We start from the raw sequence: 26052 nt of genomic DNA on the forward strand, positions 1-26052 counted from the left end.
TCTATTACTACATAAAACCTCTCCTTTATCACCTTCTATTACTCCATATAACCTCTCCCTATATCTCCCCCTAGTATTGAATATAACCTCTCCTATATCTCCTATATCTTCTCCGATTACTCTATATATCCTCTCCCTATATCTCCTCCTATTACTGCATATATCATCTCTCTATATCTCCTTCTATTACTACATAAAACCTCTCATTTATCTATTTCTATTACTCCACATAACCTCCCCCTATATCTCCTCCTATTATTCTATATAATTTCCTATATATCTCTTTAGTACTCCATATATCCTCTCTATATCTCCTTCTATTATTCCATATAACCTCTCCCTATATTTCCCCCTAGTATTTAATATAACCTCTGATTACTCTATATATCCTCTCCCTATATCTCCTCCTATTACTGCATATATCATCTCTCTATATCTCCTTCTATTACTACATAAATCCTCTCCCATATCTCCTACTATTACTCCATATAACCTCCCCCTATATCTCCTCCTATTATTCTATGTAATTTCCTATATATCCCTTTAGTACTCCATATATCCTCTCCCTATATCTCCGTCTAGTACTCCATATATCCTCTCCCTATATCTCATCCTAATCCTCCATATAACCTCTCCCTATATCTCCACCTATTACTCCATATAACCCCTCCTATTACTCAATATAATCTCCTCTATAGTTATTCCTATTACTCCATATCAACTCTCTTGTATCTCCTTCTATTAATCTATATAAACTCTACTTATATCCCCTCCTATAAGTCCATATAATCCCTATATATCTCTTCCTATTACTCCATATAACCTTTCCTATATGTTCTCCTATTACTCCATATAACTTCTCTCCTATATCTCCTCCTGTTACTCCATATAACTTCTCTCCTATATCTCCTCCTGTTACTCCATATAATTTCTCTCCTATATCTCTTCCTATTACTCCATATAACGTCTACTAATATTTCCTCTTTTTACTCTATATAATCTCTCCTATATATTCTTCTATTACTCCATATAAATTCTCTCCTATATCTCCTATTACTCCATATAACCCTCCTGATTTCCTATTGCTATGTATAATCTCCTCTATATCTCCTTCTATTACTCCATATAACCTCTCCTATAGCTCCTTCTATTACTCCATATAACATCTCCTATAGCTCCTTCTATTACTCCTTATAACCTCTCATATATCTCCTCTTATTACTCTGTATAACCTATCCCTATATCTCATTCTATTACTCCAAATAACCTGTCTCATATCTTGTCATATTACTCCATGTAACCTCTCCTTATATCTCCTCCTATTACTCCATATAACATCTCCCTATATATCCCCATAATACTCCATATAACCTCTCCAAATATCTTCTCCTAATAATCCATATAACTTCTCCACATATCTCCTTCTATTATTTCATATAACCTCTTTCAATATCTCCCTGTTACTCATTCTAAACTCATCCTATATCTCCTTCTATTAATTTAAATAACCTTACCCTATATCTCCTCCTATTACTCCATATGTATATCCTCTCCGTGTATCTCCTACTATTACTCCATATATCCTCCCCTATATCTCCTCCTATTACTCCATATAACATCTCCCTATATGTCCTCCTATCACTCTATATATCATCTCTCTATATATCCTTTTATAACTCCATATAACCTGTCCTATGTCTCCTTATATTACTAGATATAAACTCTCCTATATCTCACCCTATTACTCTATATAACCTATCCTATATCTCCTCCTATTACTTAATATACCCTCTCCCTATATCTTCTCCTAATACTTAATATAATCTTTCCATTTATCTACTCCTACTACTCCATATAACCTGTCCTATGTCTCCTTATATTACTAGATATAAACTCTCCTATATCTCACCCTATTACTCCATATAACCTGCCCTATATCTCCTATTACTCCATATTATGTGTCCTTATATCTCCTCCTATTACTCATATAACCTATCCTATATCTCCTATTATTAATCAATATTAGGTCTCCTTATATGTCCTCTCATTACTCCATATAATCTCTCTTATATCGCCTCATATTACTCCATCTAACCCCTCCATATATCTCCTCCTATTACTCTATATACAGTACTCTCTACTTACATATCCTTCTATTACTCCATATAACCTTTCTTTATATCTCCTTCTTTTACTCCATATGACCTATCCCTATGTCTCCTCTTTTTACTCCATATTACCTCTTCCTACATTTCCTCCAATTACTTATTGCTCCATATACCCTATCCTATATTTCCTCCTATTACTACATACAGCCTCTCCCTACAGCTCCCTCCTGCTATTACTCAATATACCCTCTCATATATATCTTCCTATTAGTCCATATAACCTCTCCTTATATCTCCTCCTATTAGTAACATAGTACATAAGGCCGAAAAAAAGACATTTGTCCATCCAGTTCGGCCTGTCATCCTGCAAGTTGATCCAGAGGAAGGCAAAAAAAAAACTGTGAAGTAGAAGCCAATTTTCCCCACTTTAAGGGAATAGAAAATTCCTTCCCGACTCCAATCAGGCAATCAGAATAACTCCCTGGATCAACGACCCCTCTCTAGTAGCTATAGCCTGTAATATTATTACGCTCCAGAAATACATCCAGGCCCCTCTTGAATTCCTTTATTGTACTCACCATCACCACCTCCTCAGGCAGAGAGTTCCATAGTCTCACTGCTCTTACCGTAAAGAATCCTCTTCTATGTTTGTGTACAAACCTTCTTTCCTCCAGACGCAGAGGATGTCCCCTCGTCACAGTCACAGTCCTGGGGATAAATAGATGATGGGAGAGATCTCTGTACTGACCCCTGATATATTTATACATAGTAATTAGATCTCCCCTCAGTCGTCTTTTTTCTAAAGTGAATAACCGTAATTTTGATAATCTTTTAGGGTACTGTAGTTACCCCATTCCAGTTACTACTTTAGCTACCCTCTCCAGCTCTGCTATGTCTCCCTTGTTCACAGGAGCCCAGAACTGTACACAGGACTCCATGTGTGGTCTGACTAGCGATTTGTAAGTGGTAGGACTATGTTCTTATCACGGGCATCTATGCCCCTTTTGATGCAACCCATTATCTTATTGGCCTTGGCAGCAGCTGCCTGATACTGTTTTTTGCAGCTTAGTTTGCTGTTTATTAAAATTCCTAGATCCTTTTCCATGTCAGTGTTACCCAGTGTTTTACCAGTTAGTATGTACGGGTGACTTGCATTATTACTTCCCATGTGCATAACCTTACATTTGTCAGTGTTAAACCTCATCTGTCACTTATCTGCCCAAGCCTCCAATCTATCCAGATCCCTCTGTAAGTAGTATTATTCTATATAACCTCTACTTACTGTATATTTCTTATTATTTCATATAACTTCTACTACAGGTGAAACTCAAAAAATTTGAATATCGTGCAAAGTTCATTTATTTCAGTAATGCAACTTAAAAGGTGAAACTAACATATGAGAGACTCATTACATGGAAAGCGAGATATTTCAAGCCTTTATTTGTTATAATTTGGATGATTTTGGCTTATAGCTTCTGAAACCCCAAAGTCTTCATTTTGAGGTACCCTTTGCTCAGGGGGTATGGATTAATTAGCTGACTAGAGTGTGACACTTTAAGGCCTCATGCACACGACCGTTGTGTGCATCCGCGGCCGTTGTTCCGTTTTCCGTATTTTTTTCGCGGACCCATTGACTTTCAATGGGTCCGTGGAAAAATCTGAAAATGCACCGTTTGGCTTCCGCGTCCGTGATCTGTTTTTCCAGTCCGTGAAAAAAATAGGACCTGTCCTATTTTTTTTCACGGACAACGGTTCACGGACCCATTCAAGTCAATGGGTCTGTGAAAAATCACGGATGCACACAAGATAGTCATCTGCATCCGTGATCCGTGTCCGTGATCCATGTCCGTTTTTCCTATCATTTTCAATGCAAACTTGACTGAGTTTTTTTTTTTCACTTTTAATGTCCGTGGATCCTCCAAAAATCAAGGAAGACCCACGGAAGAAAAAACGTTCACGGATCACGGACCAACGGAAATCCGTTTTGCGGACCTCGTGTGCATGAGGCCTAAGCCTAGAATATTGAACCATTTCACAAAATTCTAATTTTAAGCTGCATTAATACAATTCCTTTTAATTTGCATTACTGAAATAAATGGACTTTTGCACAATATTCTAATTTTTCGAGTTTCACCTGTACAGGGTGGGCAATTTATATGGATACACCTTAATAAAATGGGAATGGTTGGTGATATTAACTTCCTGTTTGTGACACATTAGTATATGTGAGGGGGGAAACTTTTCAAGATGGGTGGTGACCATGGCGGCCATTTTGAAGTCGGCCATTTTGAATCTAACTTTTGTTTTTTCAATAGGAAGAGGGTCATGTGACACATACAATTTCACAAGAAAAACAATGGTGTGCTTGGTTTTAACGTAACTTTATTCTTTCATGAGTTATTTACAAGTTTCTGACCACTTAAAAAAAATGTGTTCAATGTGCTGCCCATTGTGTTGGATTGTCAATGCAACCCTCTTTTCCCACTCTTCACACACTGATAGCAACACCGCAGGAGAAATGCTAGCACAGGCTTCCAGTATCCGTAGTTTCAGGTGCTGCACATCTCGTATCTTCACAGCATAGACAATTGCCTTCAGATGATACGAGATGTGCAGCACCTGAAACTACGGATACTGGAAGCCTGTGCTAGCATTTCTCCTGCGGTGTTGCTATCAGTCTGTGAAGAGTGGGAGAAGAGGGTTGCATTGACAATCCAACACAATGGGCAGCACATTGAACACATTTTATAAGTAGTCAGAAACTTGTAAATAACTCATGAAAGAATAAAGTTACGTTAAAACCAAGCACACCATTGTTTTTCTTGTGAAATTCCCAATAAGTTTGATGTGTCACATGACCCTCTTCCTATTGAAAAAACAAAAGTTGGATTCAAAATGGCCGACTTCAAAATGGCCGCCATGGTCACCACCCATCTTGAAAAGTTTCCCCCCTCACATATACTAATGTGCCACAAACAGGAAGTTAATATCACCAACCATTCCCATTTTATTAAGGTGTATCCATATAAATGGCCCACCCTGTATATCTCCACCTATTACTCCATATAACCTATCCCTATATCTCCTCCTTTTACTCCATATAACCTCGCTTTAAATCTCTTCATATTACTCCATATATCCTCTCCTATATCTCCTCCTATTTCCCAATATAACTTCTCTCTATATCTCCTCCTATTACCCCAACTTCTCCCTATATCTCCACCTTTTAGTCCATATAACTTCTTCCTGTATCTCCTCAATTACTTCGTATAACCTCTCTTTATATCTCCACCTTTTACTCCATATAATCTATCCTACTCTGTCTCCTCTTAATACTCCATATACATCTTCTTATATCTCCTCCTTTTACTCCATGTAATCTCTCCCTATATCGTCTCCTGTTACTCTATATAACTTCTCTATATCCTATTACTCCATATAACCTCTCCTATATTTCCTCCTATTACTCTAAATAACCTCTCATATATCTCCTCCTATCACTCTACATACCTTCTCTTATATCTTCTCCTATTACCCCATATAGACTTTCCCTATATCTTCTTCATCTAACTCCTCCCTATAACTCAACCTGTTAAGTCATATAACCCCTTTCAGTAACCCGTTACTAATCCCTACAAATGTCCCCTATGTTCCCTTTTACCCTCAATAATCCTTCCTTATATCTCCACCTATTACTTCACATGACTTTTCCGTATAATTCATCTTAATACCATATAACGTTTCCCTAGAATTCCTAAATATGAGCATAATCTTTCCCTATGAATCCAGCTTTACCAACTCATTGACCTTCTCTGTGTAGATTGTGTTCCATGTAAAAATTATTTTAGTTTAGTTCAATGTTCAGTATCTTTCTTCCTTTATGTCCCATGTTTCTCCGTTGTAATAAACATCTACCTCCCCATATAGGTGCCTCCTAAATCCCCTCTGTTTGTGTCCCTCTGTGGGGGAGGGACAAACTCCACCAGTCTCTTCCCAACATCTTATGAATTGGTGACAAAGTTGTCTTTACATTATAGGCTTTTGTCACTTCTAACGACTTCCTTTGTGAGCAGGCGGATACAACACCACCGTACAACACGCACTATCTCTCTGACTTCACTCTTCTCCCTACAGGTGTCTGAGATTAACTCCCTTTCTTTCTGTGTTGCTGTGTAAGCTGTCTAACTGAACTAAAACCTGTTACAAGAACACCCCTATCGGAATATTTTGCAGCCGGGTCATTCCCATTGCTATAAAAGGAACCCCAGTTACAAGGACACCCCTTTAAAAGAATGCGGTCAATACTATGCCAATAATTGGATACCAAATTATGAGGTTTGAATGTCAAAAACTCTGTGTGGTCAAATAAGGACAGGCAGCAAGGCTCCTTGGCCTTCTCCTAGTATGGTCCATCAAAAATAGTTACCAGAGCTTATTCACAGAGCTTGTTCACTGTTTTTGTACAAATTGAGGATAGTCAACAAAGCTCCTTGGTTTTGTTAATGGTGTGCTCAGACTTTAAATAGGCAACAGTCCTTCTTTAAGCTTGTTAGTGCAGATTCAGATTTCATCCAACTCAAGGCAGGCAAGTAGTGTTCTTGGTTGACATAACTACATGAAGATGTAGTAAGACTATGAAGTATCTTGGTTGCCGTCTGTTGAGGCTATAACAGACAGCAAGCAGACAGCAATTCTTTACAACTTCCTTCTAATTTAGTTAAACCAAAGAAGGTCAAGAAAATCCAACCGATAAGGATGGCAATACACACTAGATGAATTTTGGCTAAAACAGTCCACCATCTAATGTATATGGTGGTGTCCCAACTCTCACTAACAGCAGATATTACTAAAAAGAAGGACTGGACATGTTGGATTTCAACATACCAGATTCTTTTGTTCTCAATGAAGATTAGCTTCTACAAGAGGAGTCTGGAGGGGACAGAGGTGTCTGGCAGTAGTTTTTAATCCCCCATCCAAAATACATGCATGTGTATGGGGTGGTTAAGGGGAAACAACTTTAACCAAACACCTCTATCTAAACTGTATGGTCGGCCTTACTCTTAAAATGATAAAGATTATTATAGGCAACAAACATGATGAAACTTCTGGCGAGGTCAAGTGAGAATGACAAATAATGGCCACGTGATCATATTTAAGCTTTGACCATAATGGACCTCAATCTCAAAATGACCCTCTATAAATCAATTTTAATTTCATGTAAATGATAATAGACAACTTTATTAAATGTATGTATGTTTGATTGTACATTTCCATTCATTCCCTTCCATTTGCATGCAAAGCAAATGGATTTATTATTTTGGAAAGGGAACACGTTTGAACACGCAAAATATCCAGTTCAGTCACAGCGCCTGTACAATCAGCAAATGTGCTATGAAACATACAGATTGATGGGGTGTTCTTATAACGGGAAGCTTATTTATGGGAAGGGGCATGCTGGGGCTGTGAGCTCTGTAGGGGTATGTTCTTCTAACACGAGTTCACTGATGGTATCTTTGTTGCTGCAATAAAAAAATTACATTAAACTACAATACCAGCCCTACACTGCCCCAAAGGAGGTCTTTTAGAAGTAGTTATATCTATATGTATATAAAGTTCATCTCCATGGTCAACCTATGTCCTAGGATAGAGAGTCGCAATAGTACATATTCATATGAAAAGTTGGTGCTATGCTGCTATAGATGAATACTTCCATAATATGGCATCTGGTAGAGCATTGTCTTCTGCTGGATCCAAGCAGAATTTGATAGAACACCCCCTTTGTATGGCTCCATAAGAAATCAGAGGTACATTAGAGCCCAAACAAAAGCTATGGCTTTATACAACTCAGAGGTTGTAAGTAACCTGAATACAATTGGGCACATTAGCCTTAAGGCTGGCCATAGACTTGAGACATGATTTGCTAGTGTTTTATTGTCAAATTCAGAAAGTTTTGGTGGACCAGTCAGCAACCGATTGTCTGTAGCCCACCATAAACATGAAGTTGTCTACAGATCCCACCTAGATGTCTTGGATTTGCTCACAAATATGTCTGTCTATGTCCACAAAGGAGAGCAAAGTTATGGCAACTGTAAGAGTGTTTTATGCAAGAAGAAGCAAAACGAAAGTTGAAGACAAGTTATTCCCGCAGATTTAATCTTGTTAGGTTACCACAAGAGGAAAGTTAGCTTTAGCTTGCTTTCTAGGGAACAATGAAAGTTGCATGAGTATTGTACAACCAGTATTTAAGTCTTCTAACAACATAAAACGTAATTACCTCTTTCCAGGAAGTACTTTATAAATTGGGCGTGAAAATATCAGTTTTAACTTGTAGCAATTTCAATTTTAACTTGTCCTAGACTCTTGGACATGCCATGTATGGTCTGACTGCAAGCAAGAGGTAGCCACTTAAGACTTACAAAGATTTTATTATGTGAATATTGGGTATGCCCACTGGTCAGTGCCATTTGTAAAGTAATATTACACGCTAGCTCAAAACTGCTGACCTTAGAAGTTTACAGATGGGAACAAAAAAGAATAACATTGGGGAAAGGAGAACATATACAGATAAATATTCCTTCTTTTCATTACAGATAACAGAAATGTTGCTTCTCTTGCAACTAGCTGGACTTTTCCAAAATCCAGTTGCAGTTAGCTTTGTGATGTCACCATTTACTTGATTTCATATATGGACTAGCCTCATAATGACCTGTTTCTTATGTGGTGGGAATAATCTGCCCAGGATTGGTGGATGGATGGTGGATTGCTTTGAACTATAAGTAGAAAGATCCATGTAGTGTTGAGGTATACAAATCCTGCCATTATCATTATCTGTAGCCTTCAACTTCCTTTCATTCTCCTCTTTACATCTGGACATTGCCCTGTCCTTACTAACATCATCTTTTTGATGGACAGGTTACTGCTCCTCACAAGATCAACACAGTCTTTTCTGCTACTGCAAACTTTATTTATCACTTCCAACTGGTGTGTTCATTTGCATGACCTGAAAGTCTGCAGGTTATCATATCACCCTCATACTCCAAATGAAGGGTGCTCATCCTAACGTTACAGGATGAGACCTTTATATTTATGCACTGGAAAGGCCAAGTCACATTTGCATCTTGATGCAACCCTAAATAGATACCAAGTCATAGATGCATTGAGCTGTATCCTTTCTTTGATTCCTGTTCCTATGGGACATGACATCATGCAACACCGCGTGCTGTATCCCAAGGAGGGAAAAAAAAAAGCTGTCAAACTCCAGCTTGCAAAGTTCTCCGACCATCAATGTAACAGAGGAACCCTGTTTATTGATTGCTACCAAGCATGTAGTCATGTATGTTATGTAACATACCAAATGGCCACTGTGACATTGTGATGTTTTTGTAATGTCACCAATGAAAGTAGGTTAAGGCTACTTTCACACTTGCGTTTTTCTTTTCCGGCATAGATTTCCGTCCTAGGGGCTCTATACCGGAAAAGAACTGATCAGTTTTATCCCCATGCATTCTGAATGAAGAGCATTCCGTTCAGGATGTCTTCAGTTCAGTCTTTTTGACTGATCAGGCAAAAGATAAAACCGCAGCATGCAACGGTTTTATCTCCGGTCAAAAAAACTGAAGACTTGCCTGAATGCCGGATCCGGATTTTTTTTCCATAGGAATATATTAGTGCCGGAACCGGCATTCAAAATACCAGAATGCCGGATCCGCAGACAGAAAAAAAGGTGAAAAAATTTGCCAGATGACACCGGAAAGACGGATCCAACATTTCAATGCATTTTTCAGTCTGATCAGGATCCTGATCAGTCTTACAAATGTCATCAGTTGGCATACGTTTTGCCAGATCCAGCAAGCAGTTCTGAAATCTGCCGCAAGTGTGAAAGTAGCCTGAATATAGATATAGCATCAGACACGCAGCTAAAAATGTATTGCGAGAAATAGGATCACCTGTCACTTGTGCTCTGTAATGGGGTTCACCATGTTTATGTTGGGGTTCTGGTGTTCTTGGCATTGAGATAGCTAAAATATTGAAACCCTTGATGGAAAATAAAAATGTGAACAGAGCCTAAGTCAGTAGTTCAATCTAGTATGATTTTTAGTGGACAGTCAGAAGCCCAAGAAAGAGATTACCAAATTACTAGGGTTAACCAAATGCATAAAGAAAGGAATAGAGCACACCAGTTATCAGGCCATGCTGAGGTATAGAATATACTCACAGAACTATCTTTAAAAGACAGCGAATAAATCCTAATGTGTGTTAAAACGTATAAAAATTCTTTATATTAGCTAGTAGGAACTTTCATAAGACCACTGACCAGCAGATTAAGCTTAACCATATAGATCAAGACATAGTGGATGTCTGCCAGTTTGAACTGACCCCAGTTAAAGTGTAACCGTCATGTTTTCATAAAAAAATCAATTTTAGCATATGTTACTGTTGCAGCAGCATTATGCATAAAGCAGTCCTTAGTTTCTTCACATACCACTGTTTTCCTTGAGTTTTTCCCTTAGTTACGGCTGTTTAAATATTTACAATATGAGGACCTTCTCAAGATGGCTCCTCTGCCAGTTCTCTGAGGCCAAAACTGCTTTCCCTCACTTCCCATACACACTTGCTGTAGCCAGCAGCTCTCTGCCAGCCAATCAGATTGGATTACTGAGAGACACACCTCCGAAGCCTAATGCAGGCATGCAGTGTGAAGGACCGCCCCTCTATCTTCTTAGCCAGAGACAGACAAGCCATAGCAACTGTCTTTTAAGGGAGCAGTGGAAAGGGACAGAGGACATTAATGAAAGCTGTTATTATAAGGTAATTACAGATCTTTTGACAATCATTGACAGACTAACTCAGATATACATACCTAGCTCTAATAAACTGTCAAATAAAAAAAAAATATATGACAGTTACCCTTTAATTCTTAGTGCTCCACTCCATCCACTGATGCCTCTGCTGTGTATCAGTGGTGTCTTCTCCTCGGGTGTCCTGTTTAGCTGGGTGGTAAATTAACTTTATAATGGGGGACTAAATTGCAGGGATATGAGATTAACCTAGAAAATGGGGTGTTCTTTTAATGGGTTCCCCTATCTAAGGGGAACATTGACACAACAGGACTTTCCTTCAAATGGGATACTTGTTTTCTGAGTTTATTTCACTTAATCAATATTTCCGTCCAACAGGATAGTGGATGCCAATTTCATTTACCCACGATGCAACTCAGCAGGTCTCTTTCTTGCGTCTCACACCTCATGGCTGTTTAATCAGCTCCCCTCTAACCCAATTAGCTTTCAGGATCCCAGCCTGAGCAGCAACAGAGATCCTCAGTGGGGGGAGGTCAACCACCAATGGTTCATGATTGGCTGTAAGGATGATATGTGACCTCAGAGATTTTTTTTTCTTTCTCCCTCCCCTAACAGCATTGCCATGGCAATAAACGTGTCATTTTCTGTACTGCGGGGATGGAGAAGATATAAGTCATGAGGAGGAGGAGGGGGAGAGAGAGTTGCTTATGAGATGGGGGAAAGAGACACTTCCTAAAGGGACGGAAAAAAAGTTTTCACAGCACGGTGAAGGAAATAGAGACTCCTAAGCCATGAAATAGCTCATTAGATGATCTCAGCAATGTAGGATAGTATTCAAGGAGAATGTGGTTGGGTAGAGCGATCAGGACAAAGCTTATGATAAAGGTAAGGAACTTAAAAATGTGGGAAAGTTTTGGTATTGCTGTAAGCCAGATAGGCTGAGATAGTCATATGTTGAGAGTGGGAGTTTTTTGAGATTAGGAGAGGGTCTTCTCTTCTGATTCTCTCTCTTAATCTTCTTCCCTTGTCATACCCTTCTCACTCCCCCAGACTCATCCTCCTATGATCACAGGGTTAATACAGGGGGTGCAGAGAGAATTCTCAGCTCACAACAATTTTCTTTTCTCTTTCCCATCCTGCCCCGTCTCTTTCCTTCCTTTTTTATGCTCTTTCTATTTGTCATTCATTGCTCATTCAACATCCTTATTCCACTTCTTATCATCCTAATCCATCTAATTTTCTCATAATTGCTTTATTTTTTAACATGGTTCATTTTTCTCAATGGCTTTTTTTCCTGATTTCCTATATGTACCACTTAACTGTTATTATTTTTTTTTTTTGCCATTCAACCACAATTCACACACGGTTCTACTGTCATTTCCTTTCATATTTCATTTCTTCCTCCCTCTTTCCTTTCCCATTTCTTCCCTTCCTCACAGTTTTTGTCTGCCCGGGAATGTTACAAGAAATTCTAGAACCCACTTCTACCCATGAATCTGAGCACCAGTCAGGAGCATGGTGTCGAGATCCCCTTCAAGCTGGAGAGCGTCTCTATGTTATGCCATGGATCCCATATCGTACAGATACATTGACAGAGTATGCATCATGGGAGGACTATGCTGCTGGCCGACACACTACTACGTATCGTCTACCAAGTCGTGTGGATGGAACAGGCTTTGTAGTATATGATGGGGCTGCCTTTTATAACAAAGAACGTACACGTAACATTGTGAAATATGATCTTAGGACACGGATCAAGAGTGGAGAGGCCATTATAGCTACAGCTAATTATCATGATACCTCACCGTACAGATGGGGCGGTAAAACTGATATAGACTTGGCGGTGGATGAGAATGGCTTGTGGGTTATCTATGCTACAGAAGGAAACAGTGGGAGGCTGGTGATCACCCAGCTTAATCCGTATACTCTCCGTTTTGAGGGCACATGGGACACTACATATGATAAGCGTTCAGCATCAAATGCTTTCATGGCTTGTGGGGTCCTTTACGTGTTGAAATCAGTGTATGCGGATGATGATAACGAATCAGCAGGTAACAGATTAGAGTATGCCTTCAATACTCACCGAAACAGAGAAGAACCATTAGGAACAAATGGAGCCAATGGTATGGATTTTCCCAATCCATATCAATTTGTGTCATCTGTGGACTACAACCCAAGGGATGGACAACTATATGTCTGGAACAACTACTTTCTTGTGCGCTATGCATTGAGGTTTGGCCCTCCGGATCCAGCAGAAGGTTAGTTTTTGGAAAATGGGGATAATTGTTTACATGAAGTGGGGGACACTGCATGTTGGTGAAATAACATGAGAGGTCTGCATGATATCCACAATTATCAGTATACAATGTTGTAAATATATCATATTATCTGATAGTAGCTACTAAAAAGGAAGATAAAAGGTCTAGAAGGGTCCTGGTACTTTACTTACAGGTAAGATCCTTTTTAGTTAGAACCTGAATCTGATCCAAGAGGCATTACTATAGTGTGACCTGATGGGATGTCTTTACTGGGAAATTAAAACCATTTCTTCCAGTGTATTGTGTCAATTGCAGGAAAATATTCTCGCAGCTAAAAAGAGGAATTGGAATGGAAAGGTCTTAGTAATTCAAAATTCTGAGAACCTTTTGTTTCATCACAGTTGGAATAAGGTATAACAGTGTGGTCAAAAGATATATGTAAAAAATAGACAAAAGAAAAAAGTACAGAGACATTAAACGATTGATGAAGTTCATGGACATTCCTAGTAGAAAAGAAGCTACAAAGGCAAAAAGGGTCATCTATGACGGCAAGAGTCATTTTCTATCCTAGCATGATACTTGATAGCTGCTGCGCTGTATATAGCTTCGCTTCACAAGTTGAGGTCTTTACAAAGTAGATGATGTGCACATTTAAAGATAAACTTCCCTGAAAACCGTAAAAGGTCTGACTCCAGTTAAGCATAATACCTCACTCCCCCTCCATAACATATTAACTGGACTGCAAAAACATTCAAGAGGTGTTTAGTAAGGTTTTCACACTGTAAAGCTCTATTACCTGTCCTTGTGTCTACAGAATTGAAATGTAGTGGTCACCAGTGATTTTCCTGACTAAAAATAAAAGAAGCTCTGAGGGTTAAAAGATGAAAAAAAAATTACCCTGAAGAGCCATTATTTACAGTGAGGAACAGAAGTATTTGAACACCCTGTGCGATTTTGCAAGTTCTCCCACTTAGAAATCATGGAGGGGTCTGAAATTCACATTGTAGGTGCATTCCCACTCTGAGAGACAGAATAAAAAAAAAATTCAGGAAATCACATTGTATGATTTTCAAAGAATTTATTTGTCTTGCACTGCTGAACATAAGTATTTGAACACCTGAGAAAATCAGTGTTAATATTTGGAACAATAGCCTTTGTTTGCAATTACAGAGGTCAAACGTTTCCTGTAGTTCTTGACCAGGTTTGCACACACTGCAACAGGGATTTTGGCCTACTCCCCCACACAATTCTGTTCTAGATCTGTCAGGTTTCGGTGCTGTCGCTGAGCAACATGGAGTTTCATCTCCCTCCAAAGATGTTCTATTGGATTTAGGTCTGGAGACTGGCTAGGCCACTCCAGTACCTTGATATGCTTCTTACGGAGCCACTCCTTGGTTATCCTGGCTGTGTGCTTCGGGTCGTTGTCATGTTGGAAGACCCAGCCACGACCCATCTTCAATGCTCCGACTGGGGGAAGGAGATTGTTGCTCAAAATCTCACAATAAATGGCCCAATTCATCCTCTCCTTAATGCAGTGCAGTCGTCCTGTCCCCTTCACAGAAGGGATGGTGTTCTTGGGGTGCAACTCATCCTTCTTTTTCCTCCAAACATGACGAGTGAAGTTTAGACCAAAAAGTTCTACTTTGGTCTCATCTGACCACATGACTTTCTCCCATGCCTTCTCTGGATCATCCAAATGGTCATTGGCAAAATTCCGACGGGCCTTGACATGTGATGACTTGAGCAGGGGAACCTTCCGTGCAATGCATGATTTGAAACGATGACGGCGTAGTGTTTTACCGACAGTGACCTTTCGAAACTGTGGTCCCAGCTCTCTTTATGTCATTGACCAGCTCCTCCCTTGTAGTTCTGGGCTGATTCCTCACCTTTCTTATCATCAGTGATACCCCACGAGGTGAGATCTTCTATGGTCCGAGGGAGATCTCCCCAGTCCGAGGGAGACTGACAGTCGTCTTTAGCCTCTTCCATTTTCTAACAATTGCTCCAACAGTTGATCTATTTTCACCAAGCTGCTTGGCAATTGCCCCGTAGCCCTTTCCAGCCCTGTGGAGGTCCACAATATTGTCTCTGGTGTCTTTTGACAGCTCTTTGGTCTTGCCCATGGTAGTAGTTGGCATCTGACTGACTGTGGGGTGGACAGGTGTCTTTAAAGAGCTCAGACAGGTGCTACTAAGTTAGATTAATGAGTGGAGTAGAGGTGGACTTTTTAAAGGCACAGTAACAGGTCTTTGAGAGCTAGAATTCTTGCTGTTTCTCAGGTGTTGAAATATTTATGTTCAGCAGTGCAAGACAAATAAATTCTTTAAAAATCATACAATGTGATTTCCTGAATTTTTTAAAAAAAATTCTGTCTCTCAGAGTGGGAATGCACCTACAATGTGAATTTCAGACCCCTCCATGATTTCTAAGTGGGAGAAATTGCAAAATCGCTGGGTGTTCAAATACTTCTGTTCCTCACTGTAGATAATTAGTGAAATAAATTCACTGGTGACCACCTTGTTCCCTTCACATCCATTCTGTAGGCACAGAATTCTCCAAAATAACTCCAGTATGGGAATCTAACCAAATACATTGAAAACTCTTTGAGACAACCAACCAAAATTGCCTCTCATAGGCCAGTATGGAACTACAATCTTTCACAAGAAATCTAGTCTGGATAAAGGGGTGTACTTCTCAAAAAGGTGATCTTTTTGCGGTATCCAGAAAGAAAGGGGTCTCAAGAATTCAAAAATAGGTTAAAGGGGTTATCCTGTTTTTTTATTTTTTATCTCAACTTGCCCACAGTGTAATTGAATTACAATGATTTATTTTTTTTACCTTACAGGGCGAGCGCTGTTCTCCCTGGTCTAATTATGTTGGGGTCACTTTTGGGATCACATGCCGTACCACGGGCACATGATCTTAGCCCGGTTTTGACCCGCAATGTATGGCGGTTGCATCTGCACAGTCAAGCAGCCTTGAGCACTGTGAGCTGTCTGCGCCCAAGGCTGCCTGATTGCACAGGTGCAACCCACAAACATTGTGAGTTAAAACCAGGCTAGAAAGTGGTTGCAACATACTTAGGAGCACCTGGTAAGGTAAAAAAAATAATTGTAATGCAATTCTTGTAAGACTCCTCACTGTGGGCTAAAAAATAACCTTTAAAAAAACAAAAAAAATTATTCTATGGTAAAACATTGAATGTACACGCAAAGCAAAACATCTGGTTCGAAATGCATAAATGAAGGTCTTGTTTTGGGTGCATACGTGATAATTTTTATGTGGAAATAAAGTTTTGGTTTCAACCTATTTTAAAGTGCTGAAGAACCCTTCTCTTTCTGGATACTGGCCCAGCACCTTTCTTCTGTACACCAAATTATACCATTGTGTACATACATGGAACTGATCTAGAGGACAGCGAGTTTATTTGTCCAGATGTACTTGATAAACCTGGTCTTGTTGGAGGAGTACCGTGTTCAGAATCTATGACATTCTGAAGATAAGGCAAACTACGTGGTTTTTTTTCCATTCGGCATCTAAGGCAAAAATTCAGTAGTAGTGTTATTTTTCCATATCACTTATCAGAATAAGCAACTTCTTGGAAGCCTTGCATATGTAGCTGTCCATTGATCTCACCAATGTTGTCCTTAGACTTGACCAATATTTACATTAATGACATTTCACCCCTTATTGTAGTGGAGGTTCCAACTAGGGCTACTGCATCGAAGAATGACCTTCAGTAAAGGATAATTCCTAAATTAAGGTTAGCTGTAGATGACCCACCCAAAATGATTTGTCTATATTATACTTTCTGCCTATTTGGATTTAAATTTCTATTCTTCATATATTTTAGTCATTTCGGGCGGGCGGCATTGCCGTTCAATAGGATTACTAGACATAAAGTGCAACTTCTGCAGGAGAATAATAACTCCTATAATCGCAATTCTGGATGACCTAAAAAAATTGCAGGTTGAACTGCCCATGTGGCAAAAAGGCAAGCTGTCGATATTGCCAGAACATTACTACTGCCGGGGCTATGTCCAGTAAAGCCTGTCATGTAGTCCAAGCCAAATGAGGACTGTTAAAATAACAGTTCACATTTCACAGAATTCTGTATCGTCATAATAAATATAATAGAGTGTTTTACTTTTTATAGAGTCTTTTGTATTTTGATTGTGTACATGGGAAGGATGTTAGTTACAGATAACAGGTTCATGTTATGCTCGGGGAACTGTCTGATTGATTTGCTAAACTTCTGCCTGCATCCTGAATACTCTGTGCCCCTGTACTGCCCTTGAGTCCTTCAGCCGTAAAGAAATAAACCTGACCTATTGTTCTAGGATAGCCCAATCTGAAAGACATGTGCTCTTGTGGCATTGTTAAACAAATATTATCTTACAGCTGTCAACCTTCCCCGATTCCGGGGACATTCATAGCGCTTAAAGGTTTTCCCTGTCAATGCCCTGTTTTCAAGTAATGGACAACTGTACGATTCCGGTTCTTTGCTTTTTTACGAGGACACACTTAATCCTGTATAATGAGTTGATGTAAACTTATAGAAGACAATAGAACAGGAGTCAATGCTGTCACTCATCACAATAACATCCCATCTAGAGCTTGCCGCCATTAAAAAGAACTTTCTAAAATGTAGCGTTTTTGGCTTCTTGGCTTAAAATATTTGATTCTTAAAGGGAATCTATCACCTACGACCTTCCTATCAAACTATTCTTATAGACACATAGCTATGGCTCACCTGATTAAAACACCATTTTTCTTTTGTTGATTCGAAGCTCCGTTCATGAGTTATGATACTTTTTAAATATGCAAATTAGGCCTTTGGTTTCAACGAGGGCATCACCGTTTCTCTTGTTACCTACAAGCTTCTCTCCTTTCTGTAGCCAGCTCCTCTGGTTTCATTGACTGGGCCAGGCAGTGGCAAAGCAGCAAGGGAGGGCCTGCCACAGAAAATGACGGGAGCTTGGGTGTAACAGGAGCAATGTTGAGCTCTCATTGCACCAAATGCCTAATTTGTATATTAAGAAAAATTATCATAACTCAGGAATGGAGCCTCGGATCAACCAAAGAAAAACAGTGTTTTAATCAGCTGAACCACAGCTATGTGTCTGTGCAAAGAGTTTGGATTCCCTTTAATACTGAAACATATCTAATGGCCATTGTGAACCCAACCTCAGAGAAATAGATATCCTATTCTCAATAAGTATTATTAAAAAGTATCCAATCTTGGCACTTGTATTGCCCACAGTGGGCTTTTTTAGCCAGATTATCAGGCACAAAGTCCCCAATAATGACTTGTCGCTGAGAAGAATTTCACTACATGCCCCAAATAATTTAACCAATGAGAGTTTTGCTGCTATAGATGAGTTTGTTATCTATATAACTACCAGACATATCAACTAAATTATTTATAGCAATCTTACCAATTTATGATTATAATTCTATCCAAAGAGTCTGGTTGACTGGCTGGTTATCATACTTCCTCCAAAGGGAGCTAAATCTCTGCATGTAAGTAAACTGTTGTAATTATATTATGTATTATATCCCATTTAAATGGTCATTACATTTTCAACAAACTTTGAATAAATCAACAGTATAGGGCAGTGATGGCTAACCTCCAGCACTCCAGCTGTGGTGAAGCTACGACTCCCAGCATGCTCCATTTATTTCTATAGAGTTATGAGAGCAGCCAAGCAAGGGGGGCATCTTGGGAGTTTTAGTTCTACCACAGCTGGAGTGCCAAGGTTAGCCATAACTGGTATAGGGGAATGTAAGAAACTTTGTAATATATCTTAATTATTTATTTTACACACTTATATAGCGATGCTATATTCCGCAGCGCTTTACAGACATTAGCATCACGCTGTCCCCAATGGGGTTCACAATCTAAGTTCCCTATCTATGTCTTTGGAGTGTGGGAGGAAACCCACGCAAACATGGGGAGAACATACAAACTCCATGCAGATGTCGTCCTTGGTGCAAGGCACCAGTGCTAACCACTGAGCCACCATGCTGCCCTTATCAGAAAACATTCTCTACTAAAGGTGCCTTTGTGCTCTTAATAGTTATCTCTCCAGACTCCACCCCCCTATTTAAACACTCAGCTCGGGCAAATATGTATGTGTTTTTAATGAGAAGAGAGGTGAAAGTTGTTGTCAGACACCCCTGATGGTGGCTTATCTTCTGGGAGAACAAAAGGATCAGGTGATAAAATTCATAGTGCTCGATCCTTTTTCCCTCCGACATTATCTGGTGGTGGGGTGGGGTTGGGATGGTTTGCCAGACAATAGCCTAATGTATATGGGGTCTTTAGTCCATTAAAATGGACTGTCGGCTAACTTAAGTATCAAATTACATGCTGCCCATAGTGGCTTATGGAAAGGGGTGAAGAGTAGTGAGTTGCTAGAGGGAGAAAATTGCTAGATAATTGTTGATTGAGGGAATACTACTTTTGGGTATGTTCACTCAATGGATTTTGAAAGTCCTCCTACAAAATTAAGAGCAGGAACCTATGCGTGTTTTTTTCAGCGTGTTTTTTGTGCATTTTTAATATGGTTTTTGGACACTTTTTTTTTACCAATGGGTGGTTTAGCTCATGGTTTTTAGCGTGGATCCACGCCAAAAACCATGCAGAAAACGTACAGTGTTTTTTACGCATCCCATTTATTGCAATGGGAGAGTCAGAGCGGATTCCACCCCTAGACAGAGCATGCTCCTTCTTTTTTCCACATGGAGTGCTGCTTCCCATCAAAATGAAGGGGAGGCTGTTTTGAGGGACTTTTTGGAGCTGATTTTCAGGTGAAAACTTGCCAAAGTTGGGTGTGAACTGGCCCTTTAAGTGTTTTCCAGCTAAATAAAACCCGGTAGCAGTGGGCTCAAAGGGGATTAATGTTAAATATCACAGATTCTTGTAGGCAAACTTAAAACAAAAACCTCTTGGAGAGTAGTAAAAAAGGAACATTTAATGCACAAGAAAAATGAAATTACATAAAAATCTATGTGCATACTGCATAGAAAAATGTATTTACAGTCCATACGGAGAAGCATTGAAAAATGAGTCTTACGATCTAAGGACTTTGAGTCCTTCAAGGTATGAAAAAAAATAAACGTGTGAAAAGTGGTGGTCTTCGCGTCGTAATCCTGCCAAGTCAGACAGAGGCTTATTATATGCCCTTTGCTATATTCCTACAACTAGTACTATAGCCATATAGGCCAACATTCCAAGACCATATAGACCCTCTTGTGTCCTAATATGGTGAGGCCCTTATATATTCTATATCTGCTTGTCCATCTATAGTAGATAAGATTGGTTATACTCATGATGCCTCATAGAATATTTGTTAATAGTTTTGTTAGTTCTTGCATTTACACTTAAAAACACACAAGAATGAATACTTGCCTTCACCGATCCTCCGCCACTACTGTTCCGATGCTGCTCCAGTGCCCACTGCTCTCCACTTCCTGTCCCAGCTTGAAATGCCAGGAAGGGCCATTGATTGGCTGAACAGGCCTTCCTGACATTTTCAGCATGTGAAATCGAGGCAGGAAGTGGAGAACAGAGGAAATGGAGCACAGCCAGAACGGCAGCGGTGAGGGACCTGTGAAGGTGAGTATTCATTTTTTAATGTTTTTAAACCTCCATTGCCACCAATATATATTGCGCTGGATAACCCCTTCACGTTAGACATTTTAAAGCACATTCAAGTTTTATTATTCAGGCCGAGAGAAGTTGGACAACATTTTAGATGAGAATCTGCTGATAATCAGATCAACGTTCCTACTCTGTTTTTACCAGGGGTCTAACTTGAAATCCCTGGGCCCTAATGCAAAATCTATAAAAGGGCCACCCATCTATCGCAAGTAATTTACTGATCTACTCACATGGGGCAGAGGGACATTTTGGGACCCCTCAGGCTTAGGGCCTGGGCGTGACAGCAACCTCTCAGGACGATAGCATAGACAGGACGATAATCTACTGATCTTATTTGCATCATTAGCAATTATGGTTATGTTTGTGGCAACGTATGTCCTTCTTTGTTATCAGTCCTTACTCCATTGCCTGTAAATGGGGGATTGTAATATTGTACATTCAATGAACATTTTATGCTGCGTGACCAAGTATGGTATTATTACAAACCCTATTAAATGAATGTTAATAATAATCCCAGCCTAGTAGTGATGCATGAAAGCTTGAAATGGGGGAAGGGGGTTTAAACTTTTCGATGTGTTTCTCTTCAGATAGCAGTCTGCTGCCTGCCTTCCCCACAATATTCATGAGTTCATATTTATTTCTAGTGCATTCCCAAAATCCAATAAAACCGTTAATCCTCTGCTTTATTATGCTACGGTAATAGAACGGGTGCAGTCGTAGTAGAAGAGGCACTGGCTATAGGGAGATGTTGCCTGAAGTTATTTGATTCCCTTATAGAGGACATTTAATTCTAACTGAGACTCATCGTACTGTGCCAGGGCTCCCGGCTGTGTACTCCAAGTAGCTGGTGCCCCGGGCATCAACGGTATGAAGAGAACTGACTTTATATCTTCCTTCTTTTTTGGGGGGGGATGGTGGCTGACAAGTGACAAACCTTATTCATAGTGGGATTTTTCTGTCCCCATAAAGTGTGAAGCTGGCCATGCACATTAGACTGATAAAATATTTTGGAACCAGCGAACCTTCTAATGTGTATGCATCAGGAGGAACAAGGATTGGGCTGATGGATTTCAACATGCCCAGCCTTTTTTTCTCACGGGAGATAAAAGGTTACCAGAAGAATCTAGCAGAGGGTTTCATTCCTGCCTTCATTCAGAACACATGCATGCTTAGCTAAGCCCTATGTGCGTGTTGTTGTTTTTTTTTTTTGGGGGGGGGGTCAATAGGAATACCATTGCTATAAGGTGTATAGCCAACTGTACTATTGTGTTATATCATCTTTCTTTTTAAAAATGTGTCTTTCCTGTTTTATTTTTCACATTCTAGGTCCAGTTACTCCCACCCCATCAGTGGTGACCGTTACCCTACCTCCACCTCCAATGACGGTTACTACTCTACCTTCTGCCACCACTACTGTCCGCCGGCAGCCCCTCACAACACATCCAGTAGGCGCTATCAATCAAGTAGGCCATAATCCTCCTACCCCTGGAACACGTCGTCCTCCCCCCTCTAACCAGAATTCCCATCCAGAGATTTTCTGTCCAGCCCGTGAGGAGAGGAAAGTACAATGGCCAGCTACCCAGCAAGGCATGCGAGTGGAGAGACCATGTCCAAAGGGTACCCGTGGTAAGTTGTTGATGTTTGTAGGTTTTTAAAGTATGTGAATATATCTTATTTATTGTATATTAAACATTTATACTCGATTTCTGCCATACTTTGCACAGTGGTCCCTCAAGTTACAATATTAATTGGTTTCAGGACGACCATTGTATGTTGAAACCATTGTAAGTTGATTAATCGGTTCCAAAACCCCAAAATGTCATCCAAGATGAGAGAAAATTAAGATTTAATAAAAATAAGCAGATACCTAAGACAGAGAAAACAAGTCCTTACGTATAACAGTCAGGAATAGCTGCTAACTAGCAACTAATACAGCTGTTTTACCAGAGAAGTGGCCTTGATTGGTTGGATCTGAGTCTGAGCCATTGTATGTTGAGTCTGGTTTCAACTTACGATGGGTCAGAAAAGACCATTTGATGTTGAAAATATTATATCCTGAGGCCATTGTATCTTGAGGGATCACTGTATATGAAGTCCTGAATCTGCTAGCTGTTGGTGAAAAGAAACATTGCAAGGCCCAATAGATAAGAGCTATCCAATACACCTGACCTCTGGATCACCTGGATCGGATCAGGATGAGTTTGCAGCTTCAGTATGCTTCGACACTGACAGCAAGCAGAGACCTTGAAAATGAAGAAGAAATGAAAGCTGAAGCTCTTACCATTATACAATGAATATGATTTAAAGTATGTATGACACATATCGAGTTGTGTGCATGTGCGTGTATGCATGGAGAGCGGACTCTGATTACATTTGCACTGCTTGTTCTAAATCTAAGGATCGGAGGCATATTGTGACCTTGGCTCCTGAGAGATAAATCAGGTGGTCAACATGACAAGTCAAAACACTCCCTGCATGGTACTGCGCCTCAGGCCTAGGTTTTCAACCTTTGGTATAGGTACCCCAGGAGGTATATGCCAGGTCTCTAGGGGTATTGCAATGTGCTCATGCTCTGCTTTTAATAGAAAGCACAGTGTATGATCATAACCTTGTAAGTACTTTGATGTAATTTGTTTAATTAGGAGGCACTGGAAAACCCTTTAAGGACTTGTACACACAGCAACATTTTTTGCACAGATTCCTGCATGGAATCTACACCGAAATCCACAACAAATCAGCCTCCTAGTATTTTCAATGGAAGTCCGTGCTCCTTATGGCCATGAATTATTTGCATGCAGATTTTCAAACCACATTAGAAGGGACACGTTCCTTCCTAGTGCAGTTTCTGTTCGTAAACAGGCACGAAACTGCAGCAGGTGTCCATACACGGATTAGCCCTGTTGAATATGGTTACAACCATGGGGTACGGCCAAGTGGTCTGGTTTCCTGATGCAGTTTTGGAAACCAAAACCAAGCCACAAATTCAAAGTAGAGGAGAAGTCATATCTGTCCTGTATACTTTCTCCCTTTTTATGGTCTATTCCTCATTTTGGTTTTCAAAGTTGCCACAGAAAACCTAAATGGGGGGCTGTATCCATGGCATGCAAAATAAAAAAAAGTGACACAAATCAGAAGGTCATCCTTGGATTTCTGCTGCAGATTCCACTGGGGGGGGGGGGTAAACATATCCTTAAAAAATTGCCCTCATCCAAGGTCTATACTGTAAATCATAAAGCTAGGCAGATATTGCAGGCCATAAGGAAAATATTGGAAAGACTCAAGAACTCAATGTGGATGGATAAAATTCAAGTTTTAATTATACAAACATCATCATTGACATGTTCCTCAGAGGCTTAGGCGTTTAGATCTAAATGTTCCTAAGATGGTTTAGATCAGGGATGCTCAACCTGCGGATCTCCAGCTGTTGCAAAACTACAATGCCCAGCATGCCCTAATAGCTGTAGGCTGTCCAGAACGTGGGTCTAGATCAAAACATGTACAGTAAGTGTATAGGGAATATGTCCACAATGATGTTCGTACAATAAAGCCTTGAATTTGTACCCTTCTGCGTTGAGTGCCAGAGTCTTTCCAGTTTTTGCATAGAAAGTTCTCAGCATTTTTCCAGTCACCATCTTCATCACGTGTGTGCACATGGAGTGAGAAGACCTTTGTTTCTTTGGCTTTTTTGAGGAAAATATCCCAGTTATCATTTGTAAACATTGACACCCAAACGAAGTCCTTCAAAAGACTGTAGTAGTTGATATGGAGTCACAACATAACTTCTGAACTCTGTATCTTCTCCTCAGGCATTGCCTCCTTTCTCTGTTTGCCCACACTGGCAGTGTGGAACCCTCGGGGGCCAGATCTGAGTAACTGCACTTCTCCCTGGGTCAATCAAGTGGCACAGAAGGTAAGGCGTATATGTAGGTGGGAGCTTCTATGCTCATGCAGAGTATTATTTCCTACCGGTATGGTATCTTTTTAAGATGATTCAATTTGAAATATAATTCATCATCCACAATTTAACACTTGACTTACATTCATACCTGACAGATTAAGAGTGGAGAGAACGCCGCTAACATTGCAGGGGAATTAGCCCGTCACACACGTGGACAGATCTATGCAGGGGATGTTACTTCGTCTGTACGTCTTCTGGAACAGCTGTTGGATATTCTCGATGCTCAGTTACAAGCCCTGAGACCAATTGAAAGAGAGAGTGCTGGGAAGAATTACAATAGGGTAAGTTCACTGAAACTATAAATTTATCTCACTCGTCTACTCATTGGCCTACTGGTTGCCAAATCATCTAATGCTTTCCCCTTGCAAAATCAGGCTGCCCAATAAATCTACCAAATGAGTCCAAGAAGACACTGTCGTGTTAGATGCAGCTATCCAATTAGTAAAAAAGGATACAGCTGTCAAATGACAGCCGCTCCTTCTAGGAACAGAGCAGCTTTAAGGTGACATCTGTACCATTCTGTATATCCTTAGGCATATCGGAAGGAGAAACATTTTACTAGCTTAGCACTGGGCATCTAAAGAGCTTATTTCTCCATTGTGTTACAGTGTGAATCTCATCGGTTTCAGTTTTCCCATATACTGTCTGAATTCATTATTCTGGAGCTGAACCACAGAGGCATTACGCATGCCAGTTTTTAGCCCTCTTTTTTTTATTTTACAGATGCACAAGAGAGAGAGAACCTGCAAGGACTACATCAAGGTATACATGACATTGTGCAGGTCCTAACATTACTGTCTGCGGACATGTACAGTCATATTCAGTCCGCGGTGCTGTATTATAGCAGGTAGCTACTGATGAGGAGGTTTTAATTCTGAACTTTATTTGTGCAGGCGGTGGTGGAGACGGTGGATAACCTTTTACGCCCAGAAGCACTTCCATCATGGAGAGACATGAATGTCACAGAGCAAGAACACGCAGCCACCATGTTACTGGACATATTGGAGGAAGGGGCTTTCCTAGTGGCTGATAATGTCAAGGAACCTGCACGCTTCCAGACTGCTAAGCCTAATGTTGGTGAGGCACCAGTAGGGTTGTTGCTATGCCATTTTTGAAGAAATATTTAAAAAGTATTCCCTTGCTTTAAGAGTAGTTTAAGAAAAAGAATTAAATACACTGATGAAGCGATTCTTACTCACATCATATTAGTCTAAAGACTTCGATACCAGATATATTATGTTGCACACAGCGGCTATGAACTCAT

At 40.0% G+C, this 26052-nt stretch overlaps 1 protein-coding gene across 9 annotated transcripts in view; it reads left to right on the forward strand.

Annotated features, from left to right (window-relative positions):
- Nucleotides 1-26052, forward strand: part of ADGRL1 (adhesion G protein-coupled receptor L1) — a 375793-nt gene that overhangs the window by 321959 nt on the left and 27782 nt on the right. For 8 of the 9 annotated variants that reach the window (XM_040414670.1, XM_040414669.1, XM_040414664.1 and 5 more), the window contains 6 exons: nt 12346-13164; nt 22157-22456; nt 24637-24740; nt 24884-25069; nt 25512-25550; nt 25682-25865. In XM_040414670.1, the coding sequence (XP_040270604.1) occupies nt 12346-13164; nt 22157-22456; nt 24637-24740; nt 24884-25069; nt 25512-25550; nt 25682-25865 (1632 nt within the window). The remainder of the gene's footprint in view (nt 1-12345; nt 13165-22156; nt 22457-24636; nt 24741-24883; nt 25070-25511; nt 25551-25681; nt 25866-26052) is intronic. The other variant, XM_040414671.1, reaches the window with a different exon arrangement.

The sequence above is a fragment of the Bufo bufo genome, chromosome 1, assembly GCF_905171765.1.
Source record: "Bufo bufo chromosome 1, aBufBuf1.1, whole genome shotgun sequence".
Taxonomy (NCBI): Eukaryota; Metazoa; Chordata; class Amphibia; order Anura; family Bufonidae; genus Bufo; species Bufo bufo.